General features: G+C 51.5%; 6 protein-coding genes across 6 annotated transcripts; 3 read left to right on the plus strand and 3 right to left on the minus strand.

Moving 5' to 3' along the window:
* Positions 1–602: 602 nt before the first annotated feature.
* On the plus strand, positions 603–1,515 carry PtrM4_091910 (uncharacterized protein; the record flags this gene model as incomplete). The annotated part of the gene is made up of 2 exons (XM_001934368.1): positions 603–1,022; positions 1,069–1,515. 2 exons carry the CDS (start codon positions 603–605, stop codon positions 1,513–1,515), a joined length of 867 nt encoding a protein of 288 aa, XP_001934403.1.
* Positions 1,516–4,762: 3,247 nt separating this feature from the next.
* PtrM4_091920 (uncharacterized protein) lies at positions 4,763–6,709 on the plus strand (the record flags this gene model as incomplete). The annotated part of the gene is made up of 3 exons (XM_066106974.1): positions 4,763–5,821; positions 5,954–6,341; positions 6,666–6,709. The coding sequence occupies 3 exons, from the start codon at positions 4,763–4,765 to the stop codon at positions 6,707–6,709; spliced, it is 1,491 nt and encodes a 496-aa protein (XP_065962642.1).
* A 1,089-nt stretch (positions 6,710–7,798) lies between these two features.
* On the minus strand, positions 7,799–12,562 carry PtrM4_091930 (SPS1, Serine/threonine protein kinase; the record flags this gene model as incomplete). The annotated part of the gene is made up of 5 exons (XM_066106975.1): positions 7,799–8,978; positions 9,029–9,533; positions 9,593–11,639; positions 11,697–12,129; positions 12,183–12,562. The coding sequence occupies 5 exons, from the start codon at positions 12,560–12,562 to the stop codon at positions 7,799–7,801; spliced, it is 4,545 nt and encodes a 1,514-aa protein (XP_065962643.1).
* Positions 12,563–13,570: 1,008 nt separating this feature from the next.
* Positions 13,571–14,560, minus strand: PtrM4_091940 (FabG, Dehydrogenase with different specificities (related to short-chain alcohol dehydrogenase); the record flags this gene model as incomplete). The annotated part of the gene is made up of 3 exons (XM_001934365.2): positions 13,571–14,289; positions 14,348–14,375; positions 14,423–14,560. 3 exons carry the CDS (start codon positions 14,558–14,560, stop codon positions 13,571–13,573), a joined length of 885 nt encoding a protein of 294 aa, XP_001934400.1.
* Positions 14,561–15,577: 1,017 nt separating this feature from the next.
* On the plus strand, positions 15,578–16,231 carry PtrM4_091950 (BCS1-N domain containing protein; the record flags this gene model as incomplete). The annotated part of the gene is made up of 1 exon (XM_001934364.1): positions 15,578–16,231. The coding sequence occupies one exon, from the start codon at positions 15,578–15,580 to the stop codon at positions 16,229–16,231; it is 654 nt and encodes a 217-aa protein (XP_001934399.1).
* A 288-nt stretch (positions 16,232–16,519) lies between these two features.
* Positions 16,520–16,883, minus strand: PtrM4_091960 (Dimer-Tnp-hAT domain containing protein; the record flags this gene model as incomplete). The annotated part of the gene is made up of 2 exons (XM_066106976.1): positions 16,520–16,568; positions 16,669–16,883. The coding sequence occupies 2 exons, from the start codon at positions 16,881–16,883 to the stop codon at positions 16,520–16,522; spliced, it is 264 nt and encodes an 87-aa protein (XP_065962644.1).
* Positions 16,884–16,943: the final 60 nt, after the last annotated feature.

Consider the following 16,943-nt stretch of genomic DNA (forward strand, 5'->3'; position numbering starts at 1 on the left):
TGGTTATTCTTTTTTCATGATTGGTTGGAGGAAGAGGAACCTCTCTAACACTGAGCAATATACTTACATCATCGCAACAACCATATCTGTGCCGTCAGTGGTCCGTGCACGTTGCACATCTCACACACTTCCCGTCGCGCTACTGTGCGATAACCAATCCACAATCACAACGGCTGTTTTACACCTGTCAGATACATTGCAGAAAGTCAAAAAACGAACCGGAAATCTAATGGACCGCTCAAGCGATTCCTTGACAGGCGTTATCATGCCGGCTTGCTAGCATTGACAGGTAAGGCTTTCAGCAGGAAACACAAGTAAAAGAGGGTACAATGCTGCCTGCTATTGAGGCCTGCAGATCCTGAGAAATTTGTTTGAGCGGGTACTGTATGATATGTAACCGTTTTCTCGGTCTCAAGTACCATCAGTCATTTCGTTCCGTCCCGTAATTCCTTTTTGCATCATCTGGAAGGTTGTCTCCTTCCTCGCAACTACCTTTGGCAAACGATATTGTACAGCACTGTCATCACGCCAAGTTAGCCTTCATCGGACCGAAGACGCCGTGGCTACCAAGCAACACCATCAAGGAAGAGTGAGAAGCCAAGATGGACAAAGTCAAACTCACAATCACACCGGTGGCCGCCAAAATCAAATCACTCCTTCCCACAAAGAAAGATGCTTCGCCGGTTTTCAATAAGCCCGTCAACACCAACTCATGTCCGCACCATCGCATGTCGCGGCTGTTATACAGCATTTCCCTTACTATGCTCTTTGCAATCTCGATAGCTGTGGTTACATTTAAAGCAAAGTCATACAGCTTCATCGAGGATAACCGTATGACGGGATTCGACTTCCAAATGTCAGAAGGAGCTGGGCAATCCGCACAGGAAATCGTCGTGGCAACTCTACCACGCAGGATGTATGCGATACCAGCGAAGTTGACCATCATCTCTGCCGCCATGAGCATCCTGATTGCAGCGGCACATCTGGGATTTGTTGTGACCGATTGGAAGAGGGGTAATAGAGTACGTTTAACAGATGATGACAAGGCTCCCGCTGACGTTTGCACAGACGCAATCACATGTATTCCGTCGCAATATAATGATGTTTCACATTATTAATGCCATCGTTGTCCTCTTCGCTCTGGTATCAATTTACGTCACTCATGCCAACTCATCGCATTTCCGCGACAACTACATCAATGTCCTTGCCTCTCGGAGAAACGCCACTCAAACCTACGTGCGGTACGACGCCGGCATCTTCGACGTCGAGACCTGGACGTGCGAGCTTCAACGTGCCCAGGGTGTTGGCATGGTTCAGGATGACTATGGGAAGCAATGTGCGGACGAGATCGCTGGTCGAGCCGTCATGATCCCGTTCATGTTGCTTGCATGGCTCATCGCTGGTGTGGGCATCTGGGGCTTCACAAAGGGTGGACGAAGGGGACCCGACGGCGAAGCCATCAGAACCCAAGAAGTTGGCCTCGAAATGAAAAAGATGAACGCTACCGACGAATAGCTTTCCTTTCTACACTTCCTTTTTCTTGTTCATTCTTCTTGCGGATCAAGACTCAGTTCTGCATTGTTGTTATTGAAACGACTTCTCTTTCTTTCCTTTACTTGGCGCCTACCTAAGCAACGATACCCATGCGCTTTGCTAATCATCAACATTGGAATATCCGTTGACAGAATTCTCTGCTGGCCGAGAGTTTGGTCTGAGCTTTCCTCTAAAAGTAATCATTTCTGCAAATACTGGCATCGCGTTGTCCAAGCGCCGGAACACATCATGCCTCATTTTCATTCCAACGTACTAGCATACAACAATTTTCTTTCCGTTGTAATCATACACAAACAATTCTCCTGTAACTAGAAACACATTGACCAGATCTACTGTTTGCTGTCAACACCTGACCCACTATCTCGCCGACCCTCTTCACGCGTATGCGCTCCTTCTCCCCCACACTCTCCTCGTGCCCTGGTCTGCATCCCCTCACCTACATACTCAAATCGCTCACACCTACCACCCCGATGCTTATCCTCGTCTTTAACCCTACACGCATCTCCACTATAGCCCACATATCTCCACCGAGTCAAACAAATAACCATACTAAAAGCCCTAAATCCATTGTCATCGCTCGTAAGACGCCGTCCTGGCCGCGAATCGTCCATTAGCTCTTCTTCTGACCAGTAGGCGTCTTCGACCTCTGTGCTAGGCCAGGTGTTGAGGGATGAAGGGGAAGGGGAGAGCATGGCGCGGGGAGGGAAGCGCTTTGCTGGGATTGTAATTGCTCGTGATAGGGTGGTGGCAGGGCGAGATATTAAGGGATGGAGTGCGGTTTTGGGGCTGGTGGAGGGAGATAACCTTGTAAATATATGCAAGAGGGGCTTCTTTGTTGTGTGCTGGAGAGATGGCTGGGTTGGATGGCTGGGTGAATGTGGGTGTGGGTGTGGGTACGATATAAGGGATTTAGGGCTTGCGCAGACAAGACAAGGCTGGGGAGACGCATCGTTCGTTTTGGGTTGTTGGTTAGTGTGATGGGGTTGGATGTTGTGAAGGGTGTTTGTGGTTGTAGTTGCGTTTGGACGTGAAATTATTCAATGGTTACTCAGGGGTGGAAGTGGAACGCTTGAAGTCAAGTGAAAGGAGGCAGAATATGTTGACATTGTAGATTGCTCTGTGATAGTTGTGCAGGAAGTGACTGCGCTCTTGCGCTATGAATAGTCGGTGAGGTGATTCAAAGATATACACTTGGGGAGAGAGAGGTGTGAAAGTATAAGGAACGTGACTAGTATTGTTGTGGTAGCAGGATTGAACTTCACACATGCAGGGTATGGCTGGTGCGGCGGAGATATGTTGTGGAGTATTGTAACCGTGGGATGGATGGAGCTGCGATCTCCTATTAACTGGTAATTCGACCTCGGGAGTATAGTGAAACAAGATATCGTTGAGGCGGAACATGCGCACTTGATGCCTACCTAAAAACGTTACGAAGCGAGTGTGGGAGTAAAGATGTTCTGTGGCTTTCCTTAGACAAGTCATTGCCCATCGAGCTATTCTCTATCTGTTTAACTAACTGTTTCATTGTTCCATCTTATCTACACAACACATTTTTTTGTTGAGTACTCACCACACGACATCTCAGATATGTGTATCCATTGAGATACACATTCTAGTATCGCGCAATGTTCAGCCTCCGATGGCATGCGTCGGACTAGGATGAATTGGGCTTAGTGGCGATGATGTAACGTGTGAGGGTAAGAGCCTCCGACCTTGTCCAGACCTCACCCCAACATCCCCCCGCGCACATGTTTGCTGCAGCTAACCACCGCCCGAAATCGGGACCGCATTGTCGATCTGAATGTCTGGAACGACAGATGATGAGACTAGGATGGATCGGAGATGGATACGATTGCGAACCTTTGTCACTAACTCGCCTAACCCATTTCAATAGCGAACGGCACGAAATGATTACGGGTCAACTCAAGTACATATCATTCCATCTCACAAACCGCTTGTTTTGAGCAACCGGGCCATTGCACTACTCCTGGTACTTCAACTACCTTGTTCAGACGTGGATAGTTCTCTTCTAATAGAATGCATGCAGAACGGCCATCCGGTTGATGTCCTTGATTCGATCTAGTCAAAGTGACGCGTAATTTATGCATCATATCGAATATATGCGTACTAGCAATAATACTGAGGTATAGTTGCATCTTTACCGGGCTAATAACAGATACAACCGCCGATGGGTTCCGACACAGCAGGCTGGACAGAAGGGACGCGGGGGGGGACACTGAAATTTCTTCCTCTGTTCTTCTGTTATCGATCTACTCAATCATGAAGACTTGAACCCTGTCGGTCATCAGTCTTCAGGTCTTAATATGCGGTCGCTGTCTTCAACATTGGTAGGACCATCGGTTGCGAATGCTCGATGACTTTCACATGGCAAGGATCAATTTTGGTCAACGGTTTGTCCCATAAATTCTTCTTGGCCTGTTTCTGCCGAAGAAAAGCTAATTTAATCACCCTACACGCAGCCTTACCTAGCTAGCTGCCTTAGCAATGCTCTTGTCACTAAGTCGGGGGCCTTAGCTGTTCGCCTCTCGTCGCCATTTTACATCCAAAGTCATCATCTACATCATCGTCATCTACATTGCCCCCCAAAATTCCTTCGTGACGAGCTGCAGCCCCGAATCGTAGCCTCATTATGTAAGAATCGATCTTTGGCTTTAGGAACAACTCCTGTACAGTATCCTGGTCGTAACCACGATGATACACAGCCGTCAAAATACCAATGCATCACTGAAACGTTCGCGCAATGCGTTCCTGTCGATCGTGCCCCACATATCAGAGCTGTTGGTCACTAGGAACCTTCTTATTATGGTCTTTTCTTTATCGGCTGCCAATGGTAACATTCGCTGTTACTTGAGAGCACCATGATTTCCACCGTCAACATCATCGTCTACAGGGTCAAGACAGGCGAACGCAGGCCCATTGGAGTTACTGCCGTCTGGGGTACGAGTAATTGCACTCCGCAAACTTGCATGTTCTGATATCATTTTTACTCATATGATGAAAGAATACTTGGCCGATACTCGCTTGCAGCTCAACATGCACACTGTTGTAGCGGCTTGAGTTACTGAACAACAGGCGTGACCAATTTCGCAGTACACCAACCTTGTGGGAGGTACATTAAAGCCTCAGCTTGCCGTTCTAAAGAATGGGATACCTTCTATCTTATCTCGACATCGTCCTTTCATTTAAGATGAGATTTGCTATCTCTTTTTTCGCAGCGTTTGGTATTGGCGCTGACGCTCTCGTTATTCGGCACACTTCACAATGCTTCCAAATCGAGTCTTCCGGTGGTCCATCGGGAATCCTTGGCCAACTTGACGACGGTCAGAATCGTGTCGGTGGTAGCGGCCTCCCTACCGGATGTTACTGTCTAGACAGCGATGGCGGCTTCACCGATTCCAACGGAAGAGGTTGCATCTTGACACCTCCTACAACCCAGTTCCAGTGTGACGTCGGTGCTACACCCACAGACGGCTTTGCCATGGGTCCCGATGGCGTCATCACATACAACGGAGACGGTACCTTTTATGCTTGCCCCGTCAATGACGAGGGTGAGTACAATGTCTACACCAAACCTGCTCCCGGCCAAGAGAAGTGTGTCGAGATATCATTTGGCTCTGCTGGTTCTTGCGGATCCGGTAGCGGTCCTGCTCCATCTGCTGCTAGCCCTCCTGCAGAAACAGAGACCAAGCCTGCTCCTCCTCCAGAGGTTCCCACTAGTGAGCAGCCTCCTTATCCAACCGGACCAGCGCCAACTCAGCCCGACAAACCTGAAGAGACTGCGCAACCCCCGAAGCCAGAGCAACCGCCAGCATCAGAGCAACCGCCAGCACCAGAGCAACCTCCTGCTCCCGAACATCCTCCGGCACCAGAGCAGCCTCCTGTGCCCGAACATCCTCCAGTGCCCGAACATCCTCCAGTGCCCGAACATCCTCCAGTGCCCGAACATCCTCCGGCGCCAGAGCAGCCGCCTGTGCCCGAACAGCCTCCAGTGCCCGAACATCCTCCGGTACCTGAGCAACCTCCGGCACCTGAACATCCTGCGCCAGAGCAGCCTCCCAAGCCAACTGGACCAGCATCGGAAGTGCCTGCTCCACCACCCTCGGCATGCAGCGCCTCTAGCCTTGTTACGCTTACCATGACAGCTACCATGGAGGAGCCTAGCCCGGCAGAAGAAACATACCCTGCGGAGACTCCCCCAGGTCCCGCTGAGACTCCCTCAGGCATTGTCGAGACACCTTCAGCCCCCGTCAAGCCCCCACCAGCTCCCACAGAAACGCCGCCAGCTCCCGTTGAGTCCCATCCAGCTCCCGTCGAATCTCATCCAGCCCCTGTCGAGTCCCATCCAGCTCCAGTTGAGTCCCACCCAGCTCCTGTAGAGACACCCTCGGGTCCCGATGAGATGCCTCCAGCTCCTTCGCCTCCTCCGCCTTCGTCCTCTCCTCAACCTCCGTCACATTCACCACCTCCTGCCTCCCCCTCCCCGTCCTCTCCGTCACACCCCTCTTGTCCCGAAGACCTTTTCGGCCCTTACGAATACCCTCATCTCATAATCCCTGTCTCCTCCTCCAGTCCTTCTGAACCCTCTGGATCATCCTACAATGGCCAGGTCTCTGCCACAACCTGTACCCTCTTCAACTTCGACATTCCCGCCTCCATGGCAGGAAAGTCCTGTTCCACAATCTTCATGCTACCCCTCAAGTCCGAGCTCGAGACGTCAGACTACAAGCTCTCCGGTAGTGGAGTGTGCACAATCACTAGGCTTGATGGTCCGGTAACAGAACAGTCGACTTGGGATGACAAACCTGAGGCTGAGGCACAGGTCGCAAGTGTACAGATGACACCTGGCCACAGCTGGACAGTGGATAGTGGGCCCTGTGAGGAAGGACCGTTAAGCTATGAAGTCTGTAGTGGTGGCGACTTTGAGCTGAGCTGGTTCCAAGATTATAACCCTAGTCCGATTGGATTGTTTGTTCGGGAATGTTAAGAATGGATCGAGGCCGGAAGTTCCGATGCACACAACACAATTACAGCGATGACACCCACGCCAAATGGTACGCCCACACACACACACACACACACACACCTTGCAGGTCCAATAGGAATTGGCCAGGGAAACAAAAGCGTTGATTTCTAGATTCTTTTTCCTTTTGTCTCAAGATAATGATGACGATGCCGATCTTTATGCGCTGGATGGGTTATGCACACCATCAGCGAGTTATGAAACAACACTCTCCCCTCTTATATATATGTAGTATATATATAGAACGTATGAAAATGAACAATGAAAGTTCTATTAAAATATTCAATTCGTTATGTATACTTTCTGCCTTCCACTCTAGCACATATGAAACCGATTCTCCTTATCAGTCTGATCATCGTCTCTTTCCTCCTCCTATGCACCGAAACAAGAACCTAGTCAGCCATCCCATCTCACTTCGACCGCAGTCAGGCGCACGGCTCTTCATCACATCTTCACATTTGCACAAAGACAACAGCATAAATAAGATAGAACCACATTGATTCCACTCATAATCCGCATGTCATGATATCTCATACCCCACCTCATTCATGCTCGAATCATCTCTCTCCTCAGTTTAATTCCGCCTTTCACCATTCACCCCGCATCCTCATAACGCCATGCTATGCAAGCTCCGAGTAGTGAAAAAGGACGGACGGACGGACGAAAAAGGAAAAAAAAGGAACTCTCCGCCCATTATGCGGACAGAACAGACAAGACAGTGTGGATAGTTGGGAAACAAGGAGAAGAAAAAAAGGAAACAACAGCCAGCCCTCGTGCAAGTTCCGGCCAACCAACCAACCACAAGCTATACCATGGATGGGCCGTGACTGCCCAGATCCCAGCACACGATGATGTGCTATATCGATGTTTTGGAATCGACATATACCACCCACGATCTATCCATCCATCCGATGTAAAACAAAAAACGCCACATGCGCACAGCTATGCAAACCCGCCCAATCCCATGTCCAGATAAAAAAGAAAAAGGAAAGACCTAAGAAGACGGGGGAGGAAAGAGGTATAAGAAAGTGCTGGCTTTTACACGCCCGTATACCCGCGTCGTCTACGCACTTGTGTCAGATAGCCATCGCTGCTTCTCTCACCAGCACAGCAGCCGTCGCCGCTGCGCTCATTCTCGACACCAACGCCAACCCCGTTGCTATACCAACCCGATACCACGCGTGCAGTCGCAGCACCAGACTTCTAGTCCGCAGCAGCAGAGGAAGCGGGGCCTTTACGCGCAGCAGCTGTACTCATCTCCCCACCACTAGTCTCCCTCCTGCGTCTCACGATCTGCAGTCTAGGAAGCGGCGGGGCGTGAGGAGTATTATTCGTCGTCGGTGCAGGAGGAGGAGCATGTGTTGGAGTGGGTGTCGGAGTGGTAATATGCATTGGAATCTCATTCTCCGGCCCAGTGTTCACGTTGGACTGTCTGCGGCGTGAGATGGCGTCGTTGAGGCGACCCGGACGTGCTTTTGGGAGGCGGGAAGAGGATTTCGCAGCGTTATTTGCTTCTATGCGGGCGAGGCTTGTTGCTGCGTCGCGTGAGGGTGGGCGCGAGGGCGTGCGTGCTGCATTGGGGGAGTTTGCGTGTTGTTGGAGGTTGGCGAATGAGGTTGTGCTGCGTGTCAGTTGGGGGGGTTTTGAGCGGCTGGAGGATGGGGGGCGGACGGAAGGGTCTTCGGCGAGATCCCACATCGCGGCTGATGACTGGGAGCGCGAAACCGCGTGTCGGCCGCTGCCTAGACTGGTTGGTGTGTTCATTTGTGGGAGCATGAATGTGCTCTTGAGAGAGTTGGGTGTTGGAGGTGTGAGACCCATGCCAGAGCTTACGAGTGTAGATCCGGTACTTGAGCCTGAGCCATCTCGTCGACCAGCTGATGATGCTGGGCGTCGTAGGTTCATGTTCATGTTCACTGCTGAAGCCCGGCTCATGCTTCGCTTGCCATTCACGCCCTTGTTGATGCCCGAATGCTCGACTTGGTCGCAAGCTCGAACCAGCTCTTCAGCCATCTGCCGCACCAACACCGCAGAATCGTGCTCCATGAGCCAGCTAATGCGCTCGTAGCAGCCGAATGCCCGTATAAGCCAGCAGCCCTCGTCCTTTGCATCACAGATTGTCCGCAGAATCCTGAGGAAATTCAGACGTGTAACGGCATCCTTATGCCCAAGTTTTTGTTCTGTGCGACCGAAGATCTCAGGGACGGCGAGCGACGCAGCGATCGGAGGAGATAGACGGACAACCTTTTGCAGCGGCTCGAGCATATTTTCGAACGTGGATTGGGGGAGATCGGCGGAGGTGTATGCGGAGATGACGGCGGTGGTGAAGCTTGATTGGGAAGAAAGAAGGTATTGCTCAACGCGCGCAGTTTCTTCTTGGAGCCTACAAGGGAGTGTTAGTACTTGGCAAAGTGTTGACATGATGATACGCACCAGACGAATATAGCGTCCAAGGCAGTCACCGCCCAATTGCGATCGCCAAGTAGTGATACGTAGAATGCAAGACCCTTTGCGTCCCACAGCATCTTGCGCGCGACCTTGCCCGAGTTGACCATCTCGAGCAGCACGGGTAGCGCAAATTCTTTGAGTGGTCCACCCTCTCGCACGACCTCCTTCAGTAGAGGGATAATATCCGAAAGTGCCGCCTCTTCTTGCCTGCTCTTGTTGTGCCGACATAGATTGTACATGGTGTTCAGAATCTGGTTGGAGATCTCACGGTGGAAAGGAGGGAGTCGTTTAGGGTCAGAAGCGGACCTGCTCTGGCTGCGACTCATCGCATCTTTCTGCCGAGTCGACTTGAGTAATTCGATCAATATGTCGATGGCGTTGGAGTTTTGGAGGGCTTCATGTGTGGAGGACAACGAGCTCAGGTTCTTGATGAACTTGAGCATAGTAATTTGGTGTGGTGGGGACATTTTGCGAAGGTCCTTGAGAACACCTGCATACCGTTAGTTCTCTGCGAGTTCGAATAGACAGAAAAGGGTCAAAATAACTTACGCTTCAAGATCATTCGATCTGCCACAAGATCCTTGACATGGCTCTCAGCTTGCGAGAAGATGAGGAAGATTTGTACGATCCTGCCGACAATAAGTCGCGCAACTTCTCCGTCTTCCTCAACCATCCGGTTCAACACCAGACTTAGCGGGTAGAGCACACTCGACCGGGAGAAGATGCGACAGAAGTCGTTCTTCGGTGTAGGTCCCTGCAGTTCAAACACACCGAATACACCATTCACACCAATGAGTACCAAGTCACGCTCAGCGTCGATGTCCTCTTCCAGGAACTCTACTAGCACGTTGATACCACCACAGCCAATGAACATCTGCAGTGTCAGCGTGCTGGTCTGGTACATTTGTCGCACAAAGGCTGCAGCCTCTTTCCGGATGTCGCTGGGAAACTTCTTCGACGCAAAGTAGCAGATTGTTGGGATGCCACCCAAGAAAGACAGGCTCTCTTGTGCTTCAGAGTCTTCAAGTATGATGAGGTTGATGATCTTCAAAAGAGGCAGGACTACCTCATTGTGTGGTCTGGTCCCCAGGATCTCCAAGATAGGCAGCATGCCGTGACTCCGCAGAATGATTGATCGTTTGTCGGGCGACTCGTGCAGAACTTGTAGTAGTTGATCTGCGATATCGAGCAGTTCGTCGTCAGGCTGACTGGTCTTCAAGCAACCTACTAGGCTTTCAGTTGTCTTTGTCAGCCGATCGTCTCTGTCTCGAGCAACATTGTTCTCTAGGTTGATGTTGTCTAGTCCCTCGTCGAGATTGGCGAATGGATCAAGGTCATCCTCGTCTGCGATGGTGAAGGAGCTTGCCATCTTCGATGTAAGCATGGCAAGACTACTGTGTTCACTGCCGCTGTCACTCTCAGCTCGGCTAGGGTTAGCAAGCTGGCCTTTGATATCACCAAAAACATCAGAGAAATCATCGCCTTCATCTTCGGCATACTTTTGTATCTCAATCTGTGACTGTGTCCTTTGCAGCTTGCGTATGGATGTGGAGCTTGTGGATCGCTGATGAACACTGCCATTTGACTTTACATCCCGCGTTAGCTTTGGCCCAGCTTTTAGATCGCTCGGATGGAACAGGCGCGGCGAGAAGGTATCGGAAGGAGAGCTGGAGTGGGTCACAACTATCTGTTTGGGTACCTTGGCTGGCGGCTGTGCGTACTGCATGGCAGCTAGCTTACGCTCGAACGCGCCCTCGTCGGCCGGCATCAAGTCGGAATAATCCTCCACGGTATCTTCGCGGAATAGTTGACTGGGCCGTGCTGGGGCAGCGACTCTTGCTCTGGGGGGCGGTGGAGCACCCCTCGGCGGGCCCCGGAGAAATGCTGTCCTCGGCTGAACATCATACCTTTCCTCATACTCTGAATCAGTAGCACTAGAAGTGGATCTCGAAGATGGCCTTGCCGATCCAGCTCTACTGCTTGCTCCACTTGCTCTAGCACTCGCTCTCTGGCCCGAAGCTTTGGGAAAACTCTGGTACTGATGCAGGTTTACCGGACTCTTCACCGTAGCCTCGCCGTCACCATACTCTGGCAGCTCAGTGACGGACTCAAAACTGGCAAAGGCCTTGAGTCTGTCGTTTGAGAAGAGCCCGGCGAAGTTGTCTTGAGGCTTAAGATGTGGCATTTGCAAGGCGCGGGGAGAGATGCTCTCAGCGAAATCGTTATCCCAGTTGTCGTCATGATCCAACTCGGGCGAGCGAAAAGACTCTGCGGTAGGTCTGTGCTTGGGTATGTTGAGGTTGACATTGACGGGAGCCGGGCGAGAGCCTGAACCAGCACTGTTTGCCCCAACAAGTGAGGGTCTCTGCAAGCCCGTGGAAAGGCGAGAGCTCCTACGTAAAGAGCTGGGAGACTTCAAGGCTTCATTCCATTCCTGTACAGACTTGACTGCTTCCTGGTATTCAGTCGGTTTTGTGGGAACTGCAGGGACGGTGCGCTTGGCGCTAAGGATCCATGGGTGTTTGAGTAGTCGTTTGGCAGAAATACGAAGTGTGGGGTTCTTCTGGAAACATTCCATGAGGAACTCACGAAGAAGCTGCAAAGGTCAGCACGTAGGTTTTGGAGTGGTGTGGTCGGGAAAGAGATGACTGACAGGAGATGCACTGCCAGGTATTGGCGGGTGCTCGTCGTTGACGATTCTGAACAAGGCTTGCATTGGCTGTAGCTTGTGGTATGGCGGCTTCCCTTCGATTAGCTCGATGACGGTGCATCCCAAGCTCCAGATATCTGACGACGTGGTGGCACCTGAGAGCTCAATGACCTCGGGCGCCATCCAATAGGGTGTGCCCACAACGCTCGACTGATCCAGGCCCGATTGCTTTGTCGCTACGCCAAAGTCTGCCAGCTTTACGAGCCCCTCCTTTGTGGTTAGGATGTTCGCACCCTTGATGTCTCGATGTATAACACCCTGCTCGTGGAGGTAGAGGAGGCCGTGAAGGACCTGGGACATGTAGAGGGCGACGAGGTTCTCGGGGAATTTTCCAAAGTTCTTGCAAATGCTGTGCAACGATCCGTTTTCGCAGTACCTGCCCGCATTAGCCTTGGTTAACTGTGCTGGAGCTGGAATTGGCAGACTCACTCGAGGATAATGTACAAGCTCTCGGAGCTTCTGACGAAGCCGTGGTACTTGACAATGTTGGCATGGTTCAGGTTCTTGAGCAGATCAATCTCCATCTCCATGTTCTTGAGGTCGGCCGCGCCCAAGTTCTCCAGCCGGACTTGCTTGATGGCGACCGTTTCGCCTGTCCCCCAGTTGAGCGCCCTGTAAACGCTGCCGAAAGCGCCTTTGCCCAAGCAGTCGCCCAACTGGTAGTCCTTAAGGCCTGCCACATCCTGTGCTGCCTTTTGCGCCGTCCCCTCTCTGCTTGGCCGTTGTTCGCGCTCGCGGGGTTGGCCATTGTGGTTGGAGGATGAAGACGACTTCTTCGCGTGGCCGGGCTTGGGTGCGTGTGAGACCATGGCGACGGTCGTCGTCGTCGTCTTGGTATAGATGGAAACCCAGTGCTCTCCCAATCTTTCTTTCTACCGTCTCTTTATGTTTGGGCCAGAAGCTTTTTTTCTGCCGGGTCGCGGCGCTGTTGTTTCTCGAGCAGAAGCGGCAGTCTTGAACTCGCTGCCGTGTGCATGTCCCCAAACACCAACTAGACGCGCACTGCCTTCCCAACCGACGTCGATAGTCGTCCTATTGTGTGCTGCCCATGCGCAATGTTGAAGGGCGGTTGGAAGCGGCCGTAACCAACCGCAAAGCAATTATGCCTTGGGAATCCTGGCGGCGAAACAACCGCTACAGTACCCTGCCGTGCGAATTCCAGAGTCGCTACCGCCTACCAGAGGCTTCTGTTATCAAAAGGCTCGTCGCCCAAGACGGCCAGCTTGAATATCTTTAGGCACGCGAAAGGCGCTCCAGCATGGCCTTGGTTGACGTTCTGCGTGTGCCGTGCTGCCCTCGACTGTTGGGCTATTCGGCTGGCCGCAGCGCAGCCCAGTAGCTGCCGCGCCAGCACCAGCACCAGCACCAGCGCCCGTTGCACCGAGCGCCGACCAGCCATGTTCATCACCGCTCTCGACAACGTTTCTCTCACACTTGACTTCCACACTACTTCAACACTACTGCATGCACGCTCGTCCTCGGTTCGTCTGTACCTACTGACACCCTACTTACGGCGCGTACTTGATTCTTGGCCTTTCGTCGGCCCAATTCGCGCGTCTTCACGTGCCCCGCGCCACAACCTCCGACCACACTACGGCTCCTGTCATCCTCATTCTCGTATGCAAGGGGCGTCGCATCATCAATGTTATCGCAATCAAGCACCATGGCAGATGGCGTTATCGCGGGGAATGTGGGGAACCAAACACCCGCATCTGCCCAACAAGGAATGCCGAAGCAGCTAAGCACGAGTCAAGCTCCCATGTTTGTAATCTTAGCATTTGCTCATCCTATCCTTGACCTCCGACTACACCACTCCCTTACGAGCTCACAACGTTGAGCACACCACCATCCACTGCTAGAATCTGTCCGTTGACGTACGAGTTCTTGGTCAAGAAAATGACCGTCTGTGCCATCTCTGCGTCGCTTCCCGCCCGTCCATGCGGAACGTGGCCCTTCTCCTGAATCTTCTCGTCGGGCAAATCGCTCTTCTGCTTTTCGTCGCTCTCTTTTGCTGTCATCTCTGATGGGAAGTAGCCAGGCGCGATGCTGTTGACGCGGATCCGGAGCTTCTGGAATTCGGCTGACATCAGCTTGCTCAAGTGCACGGTACCACCCTTGGCCGCGTTGTAGCTGAAGTGGCCCTGTGCGTCCTTCATGATGCCGGACATGGAGCTGATGACAATGACCGATGCCGAGAGGTGGCCGTGGCTCTCCGTTCCGGCTTGTAGAAGGGGTAGAAGAACGACAGTTGAAAAGTAGACGGCCGTGACGTCAGTGTTGTACGTCTCAGCCCAGCCCTCGAATGTCTCATTGTCAAAGAGCTTCTTCTTCATGTCAGTCGCCTTGTCAGCATCCGGGATACCCTTCTCGCCCGAGATACCGGCTGCAGCGACGAGCAGATTGATGTACTGCTCCTTGGATGCTAGCTCCTGGTACATTTGCTCCAGATCGTCCTTCTTGGTCACGTCACATGGTGACAGCGGGATGATCTGGCCACCTTGGTCGGGACTGTGTGATTTGGCGGCATTTTCAAGCACTGAGACACGAACAACGTCAGTGATCGCGTCACGGCGATTAGAAAGGACGGTACCTACCCTCTTGGCGTCGACCAGTGATGTACACCTTTAGATATCTGTTAGATCTGCATGAATTCGAGCCAACATACATACCTTTGCGCCGTTTGCAGCAAGCGCCTGCGCTGCCATCAGGCCAATACCAGAGCCACCTCCTGTGACTACACAAATATAGTCCTTGACGGAGAAGAGCTTCGAGACGTGAAGATCGCTGGTGGCGGCTTTGGGAGGCATGGTTGACTGAGATGCGAGTTTTGGCTTGTTGTGTATTTCGGAAGATTTAGTTACCTCCAACAATTCTTGAATAGCTTTGGTGGATTGTGTGAGAAGAAGACTCGTTACAAAGTACCGCAGTGGCTATGATGGTGTTTTCAGCCTATGACGTACAGCTGTAAACAGCCCACCTTGCTCAAAACGGTTTAGCGTCGATATTAGCGTGATAGTAGAGCTACGCTCTCACTTAGGCAGTGCGGAGCTGTGGCTCAGGGATGCAGAGCGCAATGAATACGTATATTTGAAAAGTTCGAAAGCAGGAGCCTATTACTGAGGTGACATGAAATTATTGAGAGTGACATTATCGTTCTTACCCCTGATGCGCTTCTCTGGCGCATACCGTAGATTTTGTATATCAAGGGATCACGCATTTTATGCTACTTAGATGCTCTTGTTCCTTACTTGAACTACTACTACTGTTTCTATTCTATTCCAAACTCATCTTCAATCAAGCATATATGCTATCATGTTTCCCCAAGGAGATTATATTAACGTAATGTGTGATGCTACTTTGGTTGCAGTGAAGTAATGCATGACTGCCTCGAGGCGTTCGCTACCATAAAAAAGGAAACTCTGTATCCTTATTTTGAGATAAACTCGGTACTAGTGGCAGTGAATACCATGAAGCTCATCTAAACACATTGAATTGCGCAGGCAACATTTCATTTGGACACACTTAGTAGTGAGGCGCAAAGTCCCACTTCAATACCGTTCAATACTCTTTCTGCTGGTTACTGTTCGCCAATTACCAATCGCTAAACTCGCTTAGCGATACACTTGCCCATACTCTCACCGCCTTGGTCCCTGTCACTGCCTTGGTCCCTGTCACCGCCTTGGCCATTATCGCCACCTTGGTCACGTTATCTTTGTTGCTTTGGGCCAGCATTGTTTCTTTAGCCTCCCGCAACCTCGAGTACAACCTCTTCCACCATACTTGTCCCCCAATTTCTTGCTACCTCACTGCGCGAACGATCGAGTATGCCGATCCCAGAGCGAGCTTGCTCCGAGCTTGCGTTCCGACATACCATAACCAACCTTCAAGTATCCGGTGATCTATGGCCTGAGCCCATAGACACCCCTGGCTACGTTCCGCGTCATCTCAAGCGATCCGCCACGTCCCGCTTTCCTGTGCTAGAGCTCATACAACGCTTAATCTACCGACTTAAGCCCGGTGGCGATCTCGAGAAGGTACTCGCTCTCATCGGTCTCTACCAAGCCGTTCGCCCTCTGTACAAACATATGAAAGCTTTCTTTCTGTGGGCCTTCACTGTCCAAGTTACCATCCCAGATACAGATCCAATCGCCAAGGATGTACTCACATGGATGGGCTCCAATGTTATCCTAGACAGTCACTCTCGGAGTGCCGTGCTGGTTACTGCAGGAGTGAATGATCAGGATGAATTCCATCGTCAAATAAGCAAGATGTACCGTGGTGGCATGCAAGAAGCTGGGGTTGACAAAGATACCAAGAAAGTCCTCTCTCTCCCACCAATGGGTACTCGCTTGTTCTGGGTTGGTTACCGCCCGTTCTTGTTCTCGTGCCGAGGTGGCCCACACATTCGCAGCAGTAGCACTACGAGCGGCTATTATACGGACTCTGATGGCAGTCTTCCAAATTCACTCAGCATGTGACGGTTATGAGGAGAAGCAGATCACGTGTTGGTGGTCTGGTGCTGCTTCCTCTCTTTATTGAGCACCTCTTACCTTAGCTGTATCATAGATACGTCACGTAAACAGACCCTGCTGCTGCCTTCGTAAAAAGGCGAGCAGACACAACACGACAACAGACAATACACAATATACTCTGATTACTGCCTCGCGCGGTTACACTTTGATTGACTGCATATACTGCAACACAGCATAACGACACTGGCACAGATGTCAATGAGCAAGCTGAGCGAGCTCAGCCAATTGGCTTGCTCAGCCAATTGAGCGGAGGCCAGCAGCTCGCTCGGCTCGCTCGGATTGGCTGAAACAGGGCTGTCAGCTCGCTCGGCTTGATGGGCTCAGTCCCAATTAGGAAAGTTATATAGAAACCTTGGTGTTGAGTTTCTCAGCTAATATCCCACTTATGTACACCGTATTTCGCGTCCATCTCCTCATCGCTGATAGCCTCCTTTACAGGCACCTCACCAGTGCCAAATCCAGCTCTTATCCATCGTCGATCGCACTGTATTGCTGCTAGAAGTTGCGGAGAAATGCTGTGCCGACGGGGCTCGAGGAGGTCACCCAGCTCGCTGAATAAGCGCTCACACTCACAGCTTGAGCCTGGGATTGATAGCATGTCGATAGCAAATTTGCTAAGGCTGGGGTAGCGATCGCGGAGTCCTACCTAGTATTTTAT

The sequence above is a fragment of the Pyrenophora tritici-repentis genome, chromosome 4, assembly GCF_003171515.1.
Source record: "Pyrenophora tritici-repentis strain M4 chromosome 4, whole genome shotgun sequence".
Taxonomy (NCBI): Eukaryota; Fungi; Ascomycota; class Dothideomycetes; order Pleosporales; family Pleosporaceae; genus Pyrenophora; species Pyrenophora tritici-repentis.